Source organism: Meriones unguiculatus, chromosome 14 (genome assembly GCF_030254825.1).
Source record: "Meriones unguiculatus strain TT.TT164.6M chromosome 14, Bangor_MerUng_6.1, whole genome shotgun sequence".
NCBI lineage: Eukaryota > Metazoa > Chordata > Mammalia > Rodentia > Muridae > Meriones > Meriones unguiculatus.
Window position 1 is genome coordinate 29,405,214 of NC_083361.1, and position 21,495 is coordinate 29,426,708.

The 21,495-nt window shown below is 37.4% G+C and overlaps 1 protein-coding gene across 2 annotated transcripts in view; it reads left to right on the plus strand.

Annotated features, from left to right (window-relative positions):
* Nucleotides 1–21,495, plus strand: part of Sbf2 (SET binding factor 2) — a 331,059-nt gene that overhangs the window by 184,913 nt on the left and 124,651 nt on the right. For both annotated transcript variants that reach the window (XM_060367046.1, XM_060367047.1), the window contains exons 14-16: nt 6,950–7,154; nt 10,297–10,406; nt 11,093–11,242. In XM_060367046.1, the coding sequence (XP_060223029.1) occupies nt 6,950–7,154; nt 10,297–10,406; nt 11,093–11,242 (465 nt within the window). The remainder of the gene's footprint in view (nt 1–6,949; nt 7,155–10,296; nt 10,407–11,092; nt 11,243–21,495) is intronic.

The window sequence follows — 21,495 nt, forward strand, 5'->3', positions numbered from 1 at the left end:
CTTCTCCCTATGAGAACCTTATCAGGATTACGTAGACCATGCTTGAAAATCATCATCAAAATGTAAAATTTACTCCCAATGATAGGACTTTGTCAGGCTGTTCATTCTGGTGGCTTGCACAAAATTGTTTCTGTGTCACTCTGTTCAGTTGACTAAGTCTTTGGGTATTACTTTGTGCTTAAATTTCTCTGAACTCTAGTAAAAATTTGTTCGTTTGGAATGTTAAAAAACAACAGATTTCCTTGTTTCTGCAGCAAAACTAGATTATAGTTTTTAACGAAATCAGGAACCTAAGGAGCCAGTCCAAACCCATTCATAGTGAGAAGTAAGAGTAGGTATTTCTATGACCCCCTGAATACAGCAAATCCTAACCTGAGTTTCCTTTCCTCCCTGCTCTTTTCACATGTTCTCATGGGGACCAAGCTTAACATACTGTCCATTAGAGGGCAGTAGTGCACAGACAGAGCAGCCAGGAAACCAAACAGATTCGCATGTAATAAACACAGTGTGTCAGAATTTAGCAAATCTATCTAAGGTATACATTTTGCTGTAGTATGTTGCTGCAACTACAGGTAAGCTCACCATTGAACTTATAACATGAGGTTTTCAAATGCTTGTTATATAGTTTTTCTGATTTTGTTTATAAGAATACTTTTAATGAGCAACATCTTTTTTTTAAAGACATGATTTATGTTTAGATTGTTGCTACTACTTTTGCTACAAGTGCAATCACTATTATTACTAACATAAATAGTTGGTGTTGTGATGTGATGCATTTCATTTTAAAAGCATGGTATTATACAAAAATGTGTAATAGAGAAATGTTTTTAATGTAATCTAGACTTATAGAAAGTAGCCCTAGATTGATCCTGGGAATGTGTGTATTGTTTGTGTTGTGATAACACCCCTGTAACAGTTGGTAATCACCTTCACAAGACTTTCATGAAGTAGGTTCTGTGTTATCAATACAAATGAGGATGAGTGAATCAACCCTATACTTGATTACACTACTGATAAAGGCATGGATTTGAACCCCCAGCATTCTGAAATCAGAGAACATAAAACTAAAAGATGTTCTCACTGGATTAACTAAGTTTGTTGCTGAATTGTAATGCTACTTAGCTTTATCATGTTTTCGTGTCTAATCTTGTTTCAAAGCTGTCTATTCAATTTTTCCATTTAACCCTAATAGTCATAAGGTTACATAAGTTTGGATACATCTGGAAACCTTGACTCATCCCTTTCTCTCTTGTTTGTCAGTTGTTACTGGCACAAAATACCTGAAACACTTAACTTACAAGGAGGAAAGATTAATGTTGACTCTATGGTTCAGAGACTTTAAGCAAAAGCTACTGGACCCTGATGTTTTGGGGTTTGGTGGCATAGCTCATCATGGCAAGTATACATAGTAAAAGAGGCTGTTCATCTCACAGTGGCTTGGAAGCAGAGAAAGGAAGGACCAAGGTATCCTCATCAAGAGTGCATACCTTGTGATGTAACTTCTTTTCTGCTAAGCCCTAACTCCTAAGGATTTTAACACTCCCAAAAGCACCAATGGCTGGTGACAAAGCCTAGTATATAGGCCACTGGGGGGGCATGTAAGATCCAAGCTATAATGTTCTACTGAAATTCCTTGACTTTTTATGGGTCTTTGTTCTTTTCTATAAAAATAAACATGCCACTTTACAGATCTGGCTAGAAGTGTTAAATTTGTTTTCTAAACGACCTTAAGCCCTTGTTAGAACAGCAGGTAGTGGAGATGCTAAGAAAAGTAAAATGTAACTCAGAGATACTTGCATTGTTACAAAAATGTCTACTTGAATTTTTTTTATGTTTTAAAGTTGTTAAAATGAGGAGGCTGGGACATGGGCCAATGGATAAAGTCCCTTGCCTTGTAAACCTGACAACCTGAGTTCAGAGCTCATGTGAAAACAAAACAGAGTAGTGTTTATGTCCATAATTCATTTCAGTGTACCTCTGTGGGGAAATGGGATATAGAGACAGGAGAGATGCCAGCAGTCTGCAAGCAGGCTAGCCCAGCCTACAGTTGTGAGCAAGAGAAACCCTGTCTCTAATAAGATGTAAGGTGAAGACCAGAATTTTCCTCAGACCTCCACACATACTCCTTCAGCATATACCCATACACATATAAGCATATACATATATACATGTCCAAAAAATGTTAGGATGTCATGATGACGGTTTACTTCATTTGAAATAGAGTTTGCACAGGGTCTTTTGTTTTTTGTTTTTGCTACAAAAATAAGTCTAAATAGAAATAGTAAATATTCTTTAAAGCATTCAGGATTGAATTACCTCTCCACTCTGGGAAAACTGTATCCATTATATTAGAAAGTTGATAATTAATTTTTTTGAGAATCATGCCTAAAAATAAAGCAAACAAATATACTACTTTTTTTGAAAAGAGAGAAATTATAAAGACTACACACCAGTGATGTTTATATTAAATCCAGACAGAATTTTAAAAGAATTAAATATACATGATTTTGCTTTTTTAAGGAACCTTGTAACATAAGCCTGATTATCTTAGATAAAGTTATTTGCGTAGCAACACATAGTGAGCAGTGCAAGAACCAGAATCTAGTGTTTTGACAAATAAAGCAGTCTTATTTCCATTGTGTTCTGAAAAAAATATTAACTGCATCCTCTGCCCTAATCCACCTTCTTCTTTTTCTGGATATGAGCCACATAACCAAAAAGAATTTCGGGGAGCAATCCTAATAGATGGTGACAGTTGCCCATTTTTAACTGACAAGAACATGTTATAGGATACTAATGAGTTTAGTCTACACCATGAATAGCATAGGTTCAGTGGGAATAGGGAATTTTCTGGTGGCAGAAGGATAATAAATGCTGGAACTGGTCTAAGAAAAGTTGTAAAGCAGCCTTCCCTAGAGAGCTTTACAGAACACGTAAACTCCACTCCCCTCCTTAACTCGATACCAGAAAAAGTTTCACTCTGGCCCAAGAGCATTTAAAAATATTAGCTGATAAGATTAGGGCTATAGTTCAGCGGTAGCGTATAGAAATTCCTGGGTTCAATCTCTTGTCCCAAAACTTTAAAATAACTAAATTATTACATTTTTTATGTATGTCAAATATTGTATCTCACTTGATAGGATGCAGTGGAAAGTGCATGCCTATCAGATTTTTCCTGCACCAGGTATATAGAACAGGACAGATAAACAACAATAACAACAACAACAACAACAACAAAAACAGCAAAAACCCAACTTTTAATATGGGGCTGAAGAGATGGCCCAGAGGTCTTGTAAAGGACTTGAGTTTAGTTTCTAGCACCCACATCAAACAACTCACAGCCACCTAGAACTCCAGGTCCAGGGTAGTTAGTGCCCTCCTTCGACCTCAACAGGCATCTTCATTCATGTGCACATATACACACGTAAACACACACACATTTACATTGGTACTTTACTTTAGTGAAGTAAGGCTGAACATTAAATAATCCATACTATGTGAAAAGGTTTTACATATTAAAGAGAAAAATATAAAGATAAGGAGTGTATTTGGTAATGTGTCTGGAAAGGCTATCCTCAAGAAATGCAAATTCAGGGAGCAGAGAAGCATTCCAGACCAAGGGAACAGTTGTGTGCCAAGGTCTTGAGGCAGAAACAGGAAAGCCTGTGAGTCTTGACTCAAATGCGTGTAGTATGATTCCATAGAAAGGCTAGATCTTGCAGTCTTGTTAATTACTTTGGGTTTTATTCTGGTGAAGGAGCCACTTGCATGAACAAGGTTGTGTGGTGACTTTTTATGCTTTTAATGAGATCACTGTCTTTACTGTTGAAAGATGGAAAAAGGCAGAGTCAAAGAAACTAGTTGTACTGGATAATATGAGAGCTGTTGGCTTAAACTAAAATGAGACATAGTCAGATTATGAATGTACCTTATGGATGGTACATGGGTAATTGTATGATAGAAAGAGGATTAAAGGTGACCAATCTGTGATTGGGAAAATACATATGCAGTGATCAAGACTAACAGATTTCTAAATAGACTATATTTAAACCTTAATTGAAGATGTTATTTTTTTTCATTTATTTATTTATTTTATTATTAGTTACATTTTATTAACTCTGTATCCCAGCTGTGTCCTGCTCCCTCATTCCCTCCCAATCCTACCCTCCCTCCCTCACTTCCTCCCTGCCCCTTCCAAGTCCATTAATTGGGGAGGACCTCCTCCCCTTTCATCTGACCCTGTTTTATCGGGTATCTTCAGGACTGGCTGCAGAGTCCTCCTCTGTGGCCTGACAATACTGCTCCTCCCTTGGGGGGTGGGGAGGTCAAAGAGCCTGCCATTGAGTTCCTGTCAGAAATAGTCCCTCTTCTCCTTACTATGGGAAACCAATTAGTTACTGAGCTACCACGGGCTTCATCTGAGCAGAGGTTCTAGGTTATATCCATACATGGTCCTTGGTGGAGTGTCAGTTTCAGAAAAGACCCCTGTGCCCAGATATATATGGTCCTTATGTTGTTCCTATCCTTTCCACGTCATACTAACTCCCCCTTCTTTCATATGATTCCCTGTACTCTGCCGAAGGCTTAGTTATGAGTCTTAGTATCTGCTTTGATACACTGCTAGGTAGAGTCTTTCAGAGGCCCTCTGCAGTAGGCTCCTGTCCTGTTACTTGTTTCTCCTATGTCCAGTACACATCCCATTTGTCTTTCTAAGTGAGGATTGATCATCTTACCCTGGGTCTTCTTTCTTGTTTATCTTCTTTAAGTGTATAGATTTCATTATGTTTATCATATCTTATAGGACTATATGAGTGAGTATATACCATGTTTGTCTTTCTCCTTCTGGGATACCTCACTCAGAATAATCTTTTCTAGGTCCCACCATTTGCCCGCAAATTTCATGATTTCCTCATTTTTGATTGCTGAGTAGTATTCCATTGTGTAAAAATACCACAATTTCTGTATCCATTCCTCCATTGAGGGACATCTGGGTTGTTTCCAGGTTCTAGCTATTACAAGTAAAGCTGCTACAAACGTGGTTGAGCAAATGTCCTTGTTGTGTACTTGGACAAATTTTGGGTATATGCCTAGGAGTGGTATAGCTGGATCTTGAGGAAGCACTATTCCTAATTGTCTGAGCAAGCACCAGATTGACTTCCAAAGTGGTTGTACCAGTTTACATTCCCACCATTGCTGGGAATGTAAGATGTTATTTTTCAATCTTACTGGAAATACTTTGTTTCATAGTTAAATAGAGGACTATAGAATTGGGGCGAACACTCAGATTAAGAATATTGAATCATTGATGTCTTTATGACTAAGAGATAAGAGACTGGAAGTGACCTCCAAGGGCTTTAAATATTAATAGAGTAGAAGCCCAAGGATTGAGCATTGAGACATTCACATAATTAAGAAGTGAAAAGATGCAACCAGATCTAAAATTTAAGCATGGTACATATTCACAAAAGAAGTCAGCCAACTGTCTCAGATGCTGCTGAAAGATCCTGGAAGATCTTTTCCAGGTCCCACCATTTACCTGCAAATTTCATGATTTCCTTGTTTTTTATTGCTGAGTAATATTCCATTGTGTAGATATACCACAATTTCTGTATCCATTCTTCTTCAGTTGAGGGGCATCTGGATTGTTTCCAGCTTCTGGCTATTACAAATAAAGCTGCTACAAACGTGGTTGAGCAAATGTCCTTATTTTGTACTTGAGCCTCTTTTGGGTATATGCCTAGGAGTGGTATGGCTGGATCTTGAGGAAACACTATTCCTAGTTGCCTGAGGAAGCGCCAGATTGATTTCCAGAGTGGTTGTACAAGTTTACATTCCTACCAGCAGTGGAGGAGGGTTCCCCTCTCCACACCCTCTCCAGCATGTGTTGTCACTTGAGTTGTTGATCTTAGCCATTCTGATGGGTGTAAGGTAAAATCTTAGGACCGTTGATCATTCTGAGTGAGCTATCCCAGAAGCAGAAAGGCGCACACGGTATATACTCACTCATATAGACATATAATATAGTATAAACCTACTAAAATCTGTACACCTAAAGAAACTAATCAAGAGGGAGGACTCTTGCTAAAATGCTCAATTCCTATCCAGAAAGGCAAAGAGGATGGACATCAGAAGAAGGAGAACAGAGGGAACAACAAATCAGGAGCCTGACACAGAGGGACTCTGAAAGGCTCTGCCCTGCAGACTATCAGTGCAGATGCTGAGACTTATGGCCAACCTTTGGGCAAAGTGCAGGGAATCTTATGAAAGAAGTGGGAAACAGTAAGATGTGGAGAGGATAGGAACTCCACAAGGAGAGCAACAGAACCAAAAAATCTGAGCACGGGGGTCAGTATCCTGAGACTGATACTCCAACCAAGGCCCATGCATGGAGATAACCCAAGACCCCTGCACAGATGTAGCCCGTGGCAGTTCAGTATCCAAGTGGGTTCCACTGTAATAGGAACAGGGACTGTCTCTGACATGAACTAATTGGCCTGCTCTTTAATTACCTCCCTCTGAGGGGAGAGCAGCATTACCAGGCCACAGAAGAAGACAATGCAGCCACTCCTGATGAGACCTAATTGACTAGGATCAGAAGGAAGGAAAAGTGGACTTGGGGAGGGGCATGCATGCAGAGGGGGGAGGAAGGGAGAGGTTGGGATGGGAGGAGGAGGGAGGGAACCACAGGGGGATACAAAGTGAATAAAGTATAAATTAATAAAGAATTTTTAAAAATTGAAAAAAGTTTAAAAAGTAAAAAAAAAATTTTAAAAAAGAAGATCCTGGAAGAAGATTCTGGCATTCTGTATACTTTGGCATGCATATGAATGTATATTTATCCACCTATCTGACTTCAGTTTGTCCCTCTGTGCTCTTGTATTCTTCCAATTTTCTCCTGCTATATTAAATAGGTTAACTTGGATAATTTTACTTGTGTCTGATGTTGCAGGAGAATCCAAACCCTCATATGGCATTCCAGAAAGTTCCACGTCCAACAGAAGGGTCCCACTTGAGAGTTCATATACTTCCTTTTCCGAAGATTAATGAAACCCGGGTTCAGGAACTAATAGAAGAAAATCTTATTAAGAACCAGAATGCACCTCCTGCTACACGAATAGAAAAGAAATGTGTGGTGCCAGCAGGTCCACCTGTTGGTATGTATTTGTGTGTGTGTGTGTGTGTGTGTGTGTGTTTGCTCATTTTAAAAATAAATCTTTCATGAGATGAAAGTCTTAACACATTCCTATAACTATAGCACACAGGGAGCTAAGGCAGGAGGATTGACCCAAGTTCTAGGCCAGACAGGGCTACATAAGGAGTATAACACCCACCTAGAACTACCTCTCAAAATGAAATTCTATCTCAAAAACATTACAGGAAAAAAAAAGTGTAGGTCCTTCCATTAAACTACAAGACACAGCAAAGAAAGGCATATAATTTACGAGCACACACACTAGAATCAGGGTGCTATCAATGCTCAGAAACTTCTCCATCCACGCCGCTTCTCACAAAAGTGAGGGCTGTCTCGCCGCTCCCACTATAAAATCTAAAACAGTTTGTTATAGTTCACATTCTGAAGGTTCTCCTACATGTATACAGTGCAGTGACTTTTAACACTGTTAACGCTGCCATTTTCACTGTTGAGCTTAAGATTTCCTCAAGCCATTGTTCTTCTGTACCTATTATCATGGATTCCCTGCTTCCTTCTAGAACTGCCTTCTCTAATCTCCTTCCTCCTTCATAGGTTTGCCTATATGAGCATTTGTATAAATGGAATTGTATACCATGTGTTCTTTTGTGACTGGCTTACTCATTTAATATACTTCCAAAGTTTTTATGGTAGTGTGTGTCAGTATGTCTTTGCTTTTTCTGGGTGAATAATGTTCAACAGTATGGGGAAAATGTATATACATTTGACCTTCGTTTATAATCCATTCATGATTTGGTGGACATTTGAGTTGGTTCTTCTCTGGGGATTTTATAAATAATGCTGATGTGAAGAGCAAAGCACAATTTCTTGTGTGGCTATGTTTTCTGCTCTGTTGATTGCACTCCCCGGAATGGACTAGTGAGGTGGTGTGATAATGGATTTTAAAGAACTGACACTCTTCTCTGTAGCAATTGCCCCACATTATACTCTATCGGTGATGTCACACAAGGGTGTGGCACTTCCCAACCCCAGGGTGCTGAGCAGATTTTTGTTTGTTGCCTTTGATGCAATATAGCAATGTAATGAAAAAAAAAAAAAGACAAAGCTACAACAGTTAAAAAACCTCAGGATTGGACATCTAATCGGTACTACATCGCAGTCCTGAACAAGAAGGGTTTTCTGTTTAAGCTGTTTCCAAACTATGGATCATTGTTCCTTCTGTGGTAAATTTTTACAGTTCTTCTAATGCATTTGGGACAACTGTCTCAAAGTAACCTGCAACTTTCAGCTTTTTTGAAAACTCCTCCCTCTCTCTCCTGCTAAGGACTGTAGCCCTTTTCTGCTGTTTTTTTTTTTTTAAAAAACCTTCTGCGATCATATCCACCACTTCTACCACCAGATTCATAGCCACCACCATAAGGACTGCCTGAGCATCTTCCACCAAAACTGCTGCCCTTCATGGGTCCATAATTTGATTGCTGTTATCTACTATAATTTCCAAAGGCAGTATAGTACAGTTACCTCCATCAGAATTTCCTCCTTCATTGTAACCATCATATCCTTCTCCACCACCATATCTACCACCTTGGCTTTCATATCCTGGTCCATCACCACCATAGGCCTCTCTACTACCATAATCTGGTCCATCACCATAGTTGCCACTGCTACCTCCAAATCCATTTTATCCACTGTCATACAAACCCCTGCTGCCACCATAGCCTCCTCTTCAGCCAGAGTCCTCACCACACAAAAGTTAATTCCCCACTCCCAAAGTTTTCTCTATGACCCATGAAGTTGCCAGATCTGCCTACACAACATCTCTGTGATTCAGCCAACTACATCTCTTTATTTTAGAAAGGGCCCTTCTCACTTCCCAATTCTGCAACAGTTATATCAACTGTGTTATGATCATCAAAAGTTACAAAAGCAAATCCTCTTTTTTCCCACTCTGCCTGTCTTCCATCACCCCTGTGCTTTCAATCTTGCCATACTTTTCAAAGAAGAAAAGTTCTTCTTTGAAATTATATTCTTCTGTATCTTTAATACCACCATTTTTTTTCTTCATTGTTAAATGGACACCAAACTTGACAGAATCCTCTCTATCTCTAGAAAGAGCTCCACCATATACCCATCAACTTTCCCTGGCTGAGCATATACTGTAGCATTCCCCTCTTCAACATAAGACTAGGGATCTCTCATTACCACACAGTCTGTAAGTGTGCCCCATTCTTAAGCTGGCATCTGTGGTTTCAAATCTCAGACCACCAATAAAAGGCTTCCTCAACTTTTCTGGTTTTGTAGGTTCATAGCCCACTGTTGTGAGACCAGACTCTCCTCTTCCAATGGGACCAAGAAAAAAAAAGCAGGGCTGTGATTTTTTTTCTTTTTTTAAAATTAATTTATTTATTAATTAATTTATTTTACATCCTGACAGCAGTTCCCCTCCCTTCTCTTTACCTAATCCTTCCCCCCAACCCAAAAAAACCCATCCACTCTCCCTCTCTTTCTCTTCAGAAAAGGGGAGGCCTCCCATGGATATCAACAGCTTTGCCACATCAAAGTTGCAGTAAGACTCAAGCATCTTCTTTTAATGAAGCGAGATTAGGGAGCCCAGTAGGGGAAAGGGTCCCAAAGGCAGGCAACAGGGTCAGAGACAGCCCCTGCTCCCACTCATGTTAGGAGTCCCACATGAAGACCACGCTACACAACTGTTAGAGATGTGTAGAGGGCCTAGGTCAGTCCATGCATGCTCTCTGGTTGGCAGTTCATGGCCAGTCTTTACTGACACCTGTCTCTTCTTCCATAGCCATTGAGAGGGCTGTGTTAAAGTCTCATGGTTATGGAGCTGTTTTCCATTTCAGCTCTAGCTGAGCACTGTGGGTCTATCTTGAAGCTGATTTGTGAGATATGTATATATTTGCAAGTGTTATACTAGTAATTTACCTCTTCATTGTTATAAAATGTGAACTAAATTGTATCCTCCAAAGAGAAAATGTAATTTCTATAATAAGCCAGTATTTTTTTTCTCTTGTTGCATGCCATTTGTTGTTTTATTTTTGTCCACAGGATTTGAAGGTTTAGACTAACCAGTGTATAATTTGTGTAGTTTTTAATTTATTTGTGTTTTCTTTATATTCCTCCACTAGTTTCAATAATGGATAAAGTGATAACAGTTTTCAACAGTGCACAGAGACTAGAAGTTGTTAGAAACTGCATCTCATTCATATTTGAAAATAAAACTTTGGAAACTGAGAAGGTAATAAAATAACATTTTTCTACCTATTTTTCCTATATACTAATAATTAGTATATAATTATTTTCCTATATAATAATAATTAGTATAATAGTATAATAATATACTAATAATATGTTAATATAATATGGTATAGCATGACATAATATGTGACATATTAATATTCTATGTTATGTATCATATATATGGGGGTTGAAATGTGGCAGGTTTCCTGTTATTTCTCTTCCCTTCAGCTTTTGCATGCTGTTTATTTCTTATTATTGGTTTATTTTGGTTTGGGATTTTTGAGACAAGGTCTCACTGTGTAGTAGTCTAGGTTGACCTAGTTTTACTGACCCTCTTGCCTGAGCCCCTCTGAGTACATGAGTATTCTGTCATTGTAGGCTTTGCATGCTGGTTCACACCTGTTTCTGGTAGTGTTGCACCCTTCTGCTCTGATACTTTTTCCTTTATGTTTATCTGTACCTTTGTTCTATTTTAGGTTTTCCAAATTAAACAATCTCTTTATTACAATATACAAATAAACACATAATTACAAGCCTATTTTACAATTAGTCTTAGCAGCGAATCACCTGTTCCCTAGGAATTCAGTTATAGTAACTTTGTTGAACCTTTGGCGGGATGTATTTGAATTTTCAGTGTGATTGCTTGAAGGTACTTCTGGTCACTTGGAATTCTCTTATTCCTAGACCCTTCCTGCTGCTCTGAGGGCCCTTAAGGGAAAAGCAGCTAGACAGTGTCTCACTGATGAACTGGGTTTGCATGTCCAGCAGAACCGGGCAATATTGGACCATCAACAGTTTGACTACATAATAAGGATGATGAATTGTACTTTACAGGTAATTTTGAGTGATTTTGGATCATTCCTCTTTTATAAATACTTTTTTTTTACAAGAGATGTGTTAATTACTGAAATATCAATGTCTTGAGGCTGCTGTAGCTAATGAAAAGATGATATCCATTGAATCACTTGCTCATTAATTGATGTAAATCCCCACTTCTTTGTTCTTTCCTTGTTTTCTCTTGACTAGTACTGTGTTACTATATTGATTTTGTAATATGAGCAATATCTTAAGGCCTAGAGTCTCATATTACCAAATTTCATAGTCATATCACTCCCTAGTCATTTTTTAATTGTGCTCTTGAAGCAAATAGCAATTAATGATTAACAACCAATGAATTATAAGAACCAATTTCATATGGGGTTCAAAATAGGTATATGATCTTACAGAAATAACATTCCTACAAAATAATGAAGATTCAAATTAGAAGAAACAATCTAGGTTCCTTGTTGGTTGCCATCCTGTTCTCTTTAAATTTTGATGTAAAGTATGTCATGGTAGAAACAAGAACCACACGATATATTTGCTATAAATAAATGAGAAGATACAGTATATGATAACAGTTCTCAAAATAATCTCTAAAGATGACATAGTTCCTGTCAAAAATCCAAGTAAAAGATCAAAAATCCTCTTTGTCCTCATTACAACCTTGTCCTCATAAGATTAAGAAAAAGAACAAGTAATGGACACTTCCCTTGTTAGCTCTCAAGTTAGATAATATAACATTGGTTAGATAATTACATTGAACAATAGAAAAGAATAAAGAGTCTAAACAGATATACACTTAAGTTGAAATGTACTTTATGGCAAAATGGCATTTTAGAACAATGGCAAAATTATGATTAACTTAGTAAACAGTGGGTGAACCTGTAAATTACCACACATACACACCATCAGCATGTGCCAGGCATAGCCTGGACACTCCTTTAGTCCCAGCACTCAGGAGGCAGAGGCAGGTCAATCTCTGTGAGTTTGAGACCAGCCTGGTCTACATAAAGCGAGTTCTAGGACAGCCAGACATAGTGAGACCCTGTTTGGAAAAAATTTAAAAGGAAAAAAAAATCAACATAAGAAGTATAAACCCTCACACTTACCAATGTTAATCCCACATAGGTTAGAACAAGATTTATTTTAAAAAAGTCACCAATAGTACCCATCTTAAAAGATTTAACTACATTAAAATTTACAACTTCTGTCAAATAGAGAAATAAATCAGTGGCTTAAGTATGCTTATCCTAGCAAGGGGAACAAAAGAGTGGGATTATAAACCTCAGTGTAGATGTATGCAAAGCAGATAGTTGCCAACAAACTTGTATCTAATCATAACAACATCTGTAGTTTTTTAAGACAACCTAATTTTTAAATGGAAAAAAGATGTAAAGAAAACTATCTGATTAACAAGTATATCAAAGGGTAATCTAGGCAGTGGTGGCACACGCCTTTAATCCCAGCATTTGGGAGGCAAGCAGATCTCTGTGAATTCAAGGACAGCCAAGACAGTCAGGGCTACACAGAGAAACCCTTTCTTGAAAAAGAAAATGAGAAAAAGAGAAAAAAGTGATCTAAAATATTTATCCCTTTAATTGAAGAAATATACAAGGTTATATAACTTGTAAATTATAATGCTGATATGTAAATTAGTAAATATTTTAAGAAATGTTTGTAAGCAATTACCTTAAAAAATGAAATACCAGCTGGGCTCGGTGGTGCATACATGTGATCACAGCACTCAGAGAATCAGACAGCCAAGGCTACACAGAGAAACCCTGTCTCAAAAACAAACAAACAAACAAACAAACAAAAACAAAAAAGTGAAATACCTTAGAATAAACTAATCAAGAAAGTAAAAAACTTCTACAGTGAAAACACTGAAGAAATTGAAGACACTAGAAGATGAAAAGACCACCATGTTCCTAACCCTCCCATTTTCCACATAAATAGAAACAAAGATCATAAAATTCATATGGAAGCACAGAAGATCCTGGATAGCCAAGGCAATCCTGAGAAAACCCAATACTAGAGGTATTATCAGACCTCGTTAGATTTACAGTTTTATTTGCAGAGCCATAGTGACAAAACTGTCATGGCACTGGCACAGAAACAGACATGTACATCAGTGGGATAAGACAGCAGAACAAAATCTGAACTCAGATACAGCCACCTGATTTTTCACAAAGATACCAATAAAGCACATTGAAAAAAAGCTACCTCTTCAATGAGTGATGCTGGAAATATGGATATCCATATGTACAAGAATGAAACTAGATCCCCGTCTCTAACTTGAAACTTATAGAAGAGAAAGTAGAGAAAAACATTTTAAGGTATCAGCCTATGAAAGAACTTTCTGAAAAGGATTTCAATTACTTGGAATCATTATTAAGCATTAGACTACTCTCATAAAGGCAAATATATGTTTTCTCTCATTTGTGGGTCCTAGATTTTATATAGATAAACTCATGTCTGTATATATAATAGGAAATTAGAAATGATACTGTCTAGAGGAACACAGAGTTCTCATAGGAAGGGGAGGGGCATGAAGAGAAAATAGAATAATCTGGGGGCATATACTTAGCATACAATATATATTCGCGTGAAGATTTAAATTTTAAAATGAACACATTTTGTAAGATAATATATCAGAAAAGAAATAAGGTAATTTATTGCTATCCAGTAATAATATGAATCATATTCTAGGACCCAGATGTTCTATTAGATGTACTCTTGCTTATATACACCAAGAGATGTGCACAAAAATGTCTCTTACAGCATGAAACAGAAAAGCCAGGGCCTGGAGATATGGCTTCGTGGTTAATAGCACACACTACTTATGAAGAGGACTGGGGTTCAGTTCTCAGCACTCACATCAGATGTCTTAAACTGCCTGTAACTCCAGCTAAAGAGAATCCAGTTTTCCTTTTCTGTATTCTGTGGGCACCTATACTCACATGTGCACATATCCTCCTACTAGACATATAGTTAAAAATAAAGTAAATAATAATAAAAAATGAAACACATCAGTGATAAATGGAGATATATCAATTGTGATATTTTCTTTCTGTTGAGTATTAAATTGCAGCTACAGATAATAATATGGTTGAATCTTAACCATATTATTTTGTGTAAAACAGCTTAATTACAGTATGGCTTCACATAAAAAAATCAAAAGTCTATTGTATCTGCAAATTCTTAACTTGGTGATAAAATTTGTGGTAAAGCTACAATGAAAATCAAAATCAAGAGAGGGCTGTAGGGATGAAGATCTAGGTCAGTGGTAGAGAGCCCGCAGCATGTAGGAGGCCTTGTGGTATTTCAGAACCCCTACATAGTTACCATTTGTATATTGATTTTTTTAATAGTGGTCTCTTTGCAGGACTGTTCAACTCTGAATAGAAACATGTCAATCTACATATGTAATGGTATGGAACATTTATATTTTAGTGTTGACAAATAGTTACATAAAGTAGATATGATGTGGTTCCTTTTTATTTGTAATTGCATATATGTGTACATATAGATGATTGCAAATCTGGAAAGATACACTAAGTCCTTAGTAGTGGGCATTGCTGTTACAGAGTCTAATACTTTTGACTTATAATTTAAACTATTTGAATCTCACATATAACCAAATTATATAAATTAAGTTAAAACATATCCTTTATAATTAAAATTATTTTGTAAAAAAACAGTTTGTGCCCCCATATGAAAAGGATAAACTGTACTGACTTTTCCCTTCAAAAACCCATATATTCTTTGTTACTTTGTTACAGTAATTTTTTTCTATCCATAAATTACAAAGAAGTAGAACTGACATCAATATATTTAAAAGCCCTAAACTTAGACAGTTTTCCAACCTCCTAATAACTGGCATTAAAGCACAAAAACTGTATTGGAAGTTTTTTTCTATTAGAATTTTCTATGATATATATATATCAACTAAAGTTTCAAAGCTTAAAGTTTCACATTTTAGATTATATTTTAAGGTATTGTCTAAACTTAATCTTAACACATATGGTTAACTATATCATTTACAGACATATAGGAAGCTGGGCTACAATATTTTTTTTCTGTGAATACTCATCTTTCTGGGAAGTAAAAAGTACCATCATAATTTTTATTTCTTTCAAATCTACCTTACTTGCATACTTACATAAATGAGCATTTCAGATGCACAGAAGCATAGTGCCTCTCTAGTTACAGTTTCCTTACTGTGCAGAGACACCGTGACTGAGGAAACTCTTATAAAGGACAGCATTTAATTGAGACTGGCTTATAGTTTTAGGGGTTTAGTCCATATCATCATGACAGGAAGCCTAGTAATGTGTAGCAGACATGGTGCTGGAGAAGCCAAGACTTCTACATCTTATTTATTTACTTTTAATGTTTATTTGTTTGGTTTTGGTTTTTCGAGACAGGGTTTCTCTGTGCGTAGCCTTGGCTGTCCTGGACTCGCTTTGTGGACTAAGCTGGCCTCAAACTCATGAAGATCCATCTGCTCTGCCTCCTGAGTGCTGGGATTAAGTATGTGCACTCTGACTTCAACATGTCGAACCGCAGGCAGTGGGGAGAAACTGGTATGATACTAGACATGGCTTGAGCATATATAAGACCTCAAAGCCCAACTCCACAATAACACACTTCCAACAAGACCACACCTACTCCAATAGACCACATCTCTTTAAGAGTATCACTCCCTATGGGCTAAACATTCAAACACTTGAGTCTGTGGGGCCAAAGCTAGTCAAACCACCATAGTCCCTTTGTTCATCATGCTCCATCATTTACCATCATATAAGCATTCTCTCTGGTTATAAGTGGGCCTACATGTACTGTCCATGTTTGAATGAGTTCTTTATTACAATTTGGGATTTATTTTGTCTCTGCTTGTTAAAACAGCATGCATAAATGGGTTTAATGTGACATTCAGACTATCCATTACAAAAGCATAGAATTTAATAGCAGGCCAAACATCTGTGTTGATATTTTAAGAAAGAAACATTAACTAGATGAACTAATTTTTAGTTAGTGATTCAAACACTTAGTAATCTTTCTTTTCATGACCTAGAAGTTGGTCTCTTTCCCTCAAGGGAAAACCAAAGGGAACATGAGTACTGCCAAACAACTACTTTGTTTATCAGGTTCTTTCAAAGCCAAGGCAATTTTTTTTCACAGCACTCTTTTATACAGGGTGTAATTAAATTTTATATAGCATCTCACTTCAAAAATTGGATCATAATTTTCAAAACAAAGGTTACAAAAAAAAAAAAAAAACGTAAATTGAACCACCATTTAAAACGTTTATTATGCCTAGATCTTAGCTACCGTCTTTTTTTTTTTTTTTTTTTTTCAAGACAGGGTTCCTCTGTGTAGCCTTGACTGTCGTGGACTCACTTTGTAGACCAGGCTGGCCTTGAACTCACAGAGATCTGCCTGCCTCTGCCTCCCAGAGTGCTAGGATTACAGGAGTGTGCCACCACTCCTGCCTCTCAGCTACTGTCTTTTAACAATAAATTATGATTTGAAAACCCGGTGAAATTCTCCACTTCTGTCATTATGTTAAACTTAATTATATGAGGAACGCACTCATCAACTGAAAAAGACCTTAGAAAATTCCAAAAAACGTAACTCAGAATTTTGATACACAGTTCCTCTGAAGAAGAAGAGCTCTCCAAATATGTTTTTCTCTGTGTTCTTGAAAAGAACAAATAAAACAAACCAAATCCTAAACATCATCAGGTTTTAAACATGTTTTGAAGACTTATTTTTATGTGCATTAGTGTTTTGCCTGCATGTATATCTGTGTAAGGATTCCAGATCCCCTGGAACTGTAGTTACAGGCAGTGAGCTGCCATGTGGGTACTGGGAATTGAACCTGGGTCCTGTGGGAGAGCAGCCAGTGTGCTCTTCACCACTAATCTATTTCTGTAGCCCCTACATCAGCAGGCTTTATGACCACACTTATGCATTGGTTGCTTTAAGCCTTGGACAGCTGGTTGCACCTGAAACTTTTTACACTGAGATACAAACACTGGAAATAAGAGGTAATCCCCACTTAGTAGCATACTTGCCCTTTGCCTCCAGGAGAAGCAATTATATATCCTTTTTTAAATAATACACCCCCTGTTTAAGCAATCAGAATTTCCCTAGATCACGTTCAATAAAAAATGAACTCGCAATTTTAAACTGGTCTAATATCTTGGACACGACCCAGTATGAGTTAGTTTCAGTACCAACCAGTGACAGATTTAGGCCTCCTAGCCAGGCGGCAGTGGCGCACGCCTTTAATCCTAGCACTTGGGGGGCAAAGGCAGGCAGGTCTGTGAGTTCCAAGGATGGCTTGGTCTACACAGTGAGTTCCAGGACAGCCAAGGCTACACAGAGAAACCCTGTCTCTCTAAAACAAACAAAAAACATTTAGGCCTCCCCCTAAGACTATATTTACTTATTGAACATAGGTATATAATAGTTGAAATACTACATAAAAGATCGAATATAAAAAAAATAAGAGAATAATAAACAATTGCTAGGTAAGTTTAAATTATATAATTATTAAAAGTAAAGACATAAGGGATGTGAACGAGTGTTATTAAGAAGTTATTGCTATGTAAATGAGTATGTATTAAATGCAGTCTAAGTCAGAATTACATAATACTTCTTTTAGAAGGTAACAGGCTGATTCTCGGGTTTCTGTTCTGTGTTTCTAAGTACTGCGGACTTAGACTAGCACCCTCAATAAAAAGAGCAAAGTTTGAGGACTTTAAACCATGTCAACACCAGCTAATCAGGACATGTTGTGTTGACATAAAGCATAAATGACTAGGTTAGTGGGAAAGAGCAATCAGAAGTAGACCCATTTTTATATCACTCTTCACAAAAGCATTGAAATGATACAATAGAGGGATGAAAGGTCATTTCTTGAGACAACTCTCTTTGTGTAGCCTTCACTGTCCTAGAACTCACTCTGTAGACTAGGCTGGCCTTGAACTCATAGAGATCTGTCTGCTTCTACCTCTCAAGTGCTGGGTTTTGTTTCTTTACAAATAGTATTAGAATAAATAAACGTCTATATGAATACTAACTGTAAATCAAAAAATAGGATTAATTTGAGATAGAGCATTGACATAAAGTGTAGAACTACAAAATTTTCATTGGTTGCTTAATTGATATTCTTCTTATATGAATTCTTAAATTTGGCTACCTGACTTCAAACTCAAAGTCTTCTTGAACATGTGAGACTACCAGTGTGTACAGTTACAGGTACCTCAGAAAGAAAGAGATGATGGGGAACAGAGGACCAGGATATAAGCGCCACAGGGCAACTCAAGCAAAACAAGCCATGTATGGTAGTGTACATCTGTATATAAGCTTAGCACTTGGGAGGTAGAAGCAGAAGGATCCAAAATCAAGGTTATCCTTGACTATTGTCCTAGGTAGTTTTATGTCAACTTGACACAAACTAAGTCATCTGAGAGGCGGGAACTTCCGTTAAGAAAATTCCTCTTCAAGATCAGGCTGTGTGGCATTGGTTCTCTACTTGTGGGTTGTGACCCCTTTGTGGGCTGAACAGCCCTCCCACAGGGGCCATGTATCAGTTATTTACATGATGGTCTATAACACTAGCAAAGTTAATGATTTTTTGTTGTTGTTGTTGTTTGTGGGTCACCACAATATGAGGAACTGGGTCACAATGTTAGGAAGGTTGAGAAGCCCTGCTCTAGGGCATTTTCCTCATTATTTATTGACTGGGGAGGGCCTAGTCCATTATGAGTAGTACCATCCTTGGGCTGGTGGTCCTGGATTTTACAAGAAAGCAGCCAAGCAAACCATGGAGAGCAAGCCAGCAAGCAGTACTCCTCCATGGCTCTGCCTCAACTCCTGCCTCCAGGTTCCTGCCCTGTTGGAGTTTCTGTCCTGAGTTCCTTTGATGATGAGCAAATGTGAAAGTATAAGCTAAATAAACCCTTTCCTCCCCAAGTTGTTTTTGGCCATGGTGTTTTAATCACAAGCAGCAGAAACCCTAACTAAGGCAGCTACACATTGAGTTAGAGGCCAGCCTGGGCTACATGAGACTCTGTCTCCAGAAAGAAAAACAAACACTGCATGTGGATATAATGTCCTGAACCTGAAGGATAAAGGCTCAGTTACTACTGAGCTGCATGCAGACTGCCAGCCCAGTAAATAACAGTGCCTAATCACTATTGCAACCTAGTCACACTTCAAACATTGCAAATACTTCAACTTAAAGAAAATGGATTTTAAAAATCTAACCAAATACCAAGCCCCAGATGTGCAAGTTTCAGTGCACAAAACACAAAAGAAATTTTTTAAAAGGGCAACATGACTTTTCTAAAATTTACCAATTCTATAGTAATGTATTTCTGTGAGAGTGAATTAGATGAAATCCCAGACAAAGATTTCAAAAGGATTACTATAATAACTAAGGAAGCAAAGAAGGCACAAGTAAGTTCCTACACAAATTCAAAATAACTGCAAACAACTGAATGAAATAAAGATAACACAGAATATGGAAGAAGCAGCCAATAAAAAGAGAAATGCTAAAAAAAAACAACATTAAATTTGGAGATGAAGAGCTCAAAACTTCAAATAATGTAGTGGAATGGGTCAAGTAGAAGGCAGATTATCAGAGCTTGAAGTCAAGTGTAATGATAGATCTTATTTGTTAACTCTTAAGATTTAGTATCAGCTGATAGAGGAGGCTCTGCATGTGCCTGTGGAGAATTGCCCAATTAGGTTAGTTGAGGTGGGATTCTGGACCGAGTGAAGAGGAGAAAGTGAGGTAAACACAAGCATTCACCCTTCATTATCTGACTGAGGATGCAGTGGGACCAGTTGTATCAAGCGCCTGCTATCTTGACTTCCCCACCATGACAGAAAATATCTCAAAAGTATGAAATAAATGTCCTTTTTACTTACCTTCCTTCCTTCCTTTCTTTCTTCTTTCCTTCCTTCCTTCCACCTTCCCACCCTCCCTCCCTGTTTCCCTTCCTTTCTTCCTTAAGTTGCATTTTAGAGAATATTTTATCATAGCAACTGACAACCAACAAAGAAAACAAGATAAATGAATTAGAACATTCAAACAACAATAAAGATAAAATAATAAGAAACTGTAAACAGACATGTGAGAACTATGGGATACCATTAAAAGAGGAAATTTACAAATCATAGGCATAGAAGAAGAAACAGTGTAAGCGTAGAGATTTAAAAAATGTTAAATAAGGGGGCATAGGGGGAGAAGAGGGAGGGGTGGATGGGGAGGAGACAAGAGAGGGGGCCACAGTCTGGATACAAAGTGAATAAATTGTAATAAATAATTAATAAAAAATTAAGTGTTCAATAAAATCATAACAGGAAATCTTCCAAATTTACAGAGAGAATTGACCATTCATATACAAGAGGCATTTAAAATGCCAAATGATCAAGACCAGAATAGAACCTACCCATGTCTCATTATAGTTAAAGCACTAAGTATATAGAACAAAGAAAGACTATTGAAACATGTGACAGAGCACACAGTTGCACATATAAGCAAACTAATCTAGTTGATACCTCAACAGCAACTCTGTAAGTGCTAGGAGGATGTCATATGATGTGTTTTAAGCTCTGAAAGATAAGAACTTCAAACCCAAATTGCTGTATCAAGAAAAGATATCCTCATAATTGAAGAAGGACCTCTATGTGATAAACGAAAACTAAAGGATTCACAATCACATGCCAGCACTACAAAAGATACTTGAAGGAAGCCAACATGTGGGGAAAAAAATAGGTACACAGAGATATAGGAAATAATAGATGTGCTAAAACAGTAAGCAAATGAATAGTAGGAAAGCACACAACATTACAAAAAGAACAAAATTATATAAATTAATATGTAATTTTCAATAAGAACTCAAAATATTAATGGTATCAATTCTCCAATCAAAAAATACTAACTACTGGATTGTCAGGGTACACTTATTTGTTGCTTGCAAGAAAGGCAGTTTACTAACACGCCCCCCCCCCCCAAAAAAAAAGCATAGTCTTAAAGTAAAAGGACCAAGGAGGCATTCTAAGCAAACAGGCCTTTTCCTATTCTTTTATACTAACACCAGAAGAAACCTCATTAGGAGATTAACAGCTATAACTTACTTTACTCCCTTTAGATTATTTTATCTGTATGAGTGTGTACAAGTGTGTGTGTGGGCACTACATGCATGTAGGGCCCACAGAGACAAAAAGACAGCATTGGATCTCCT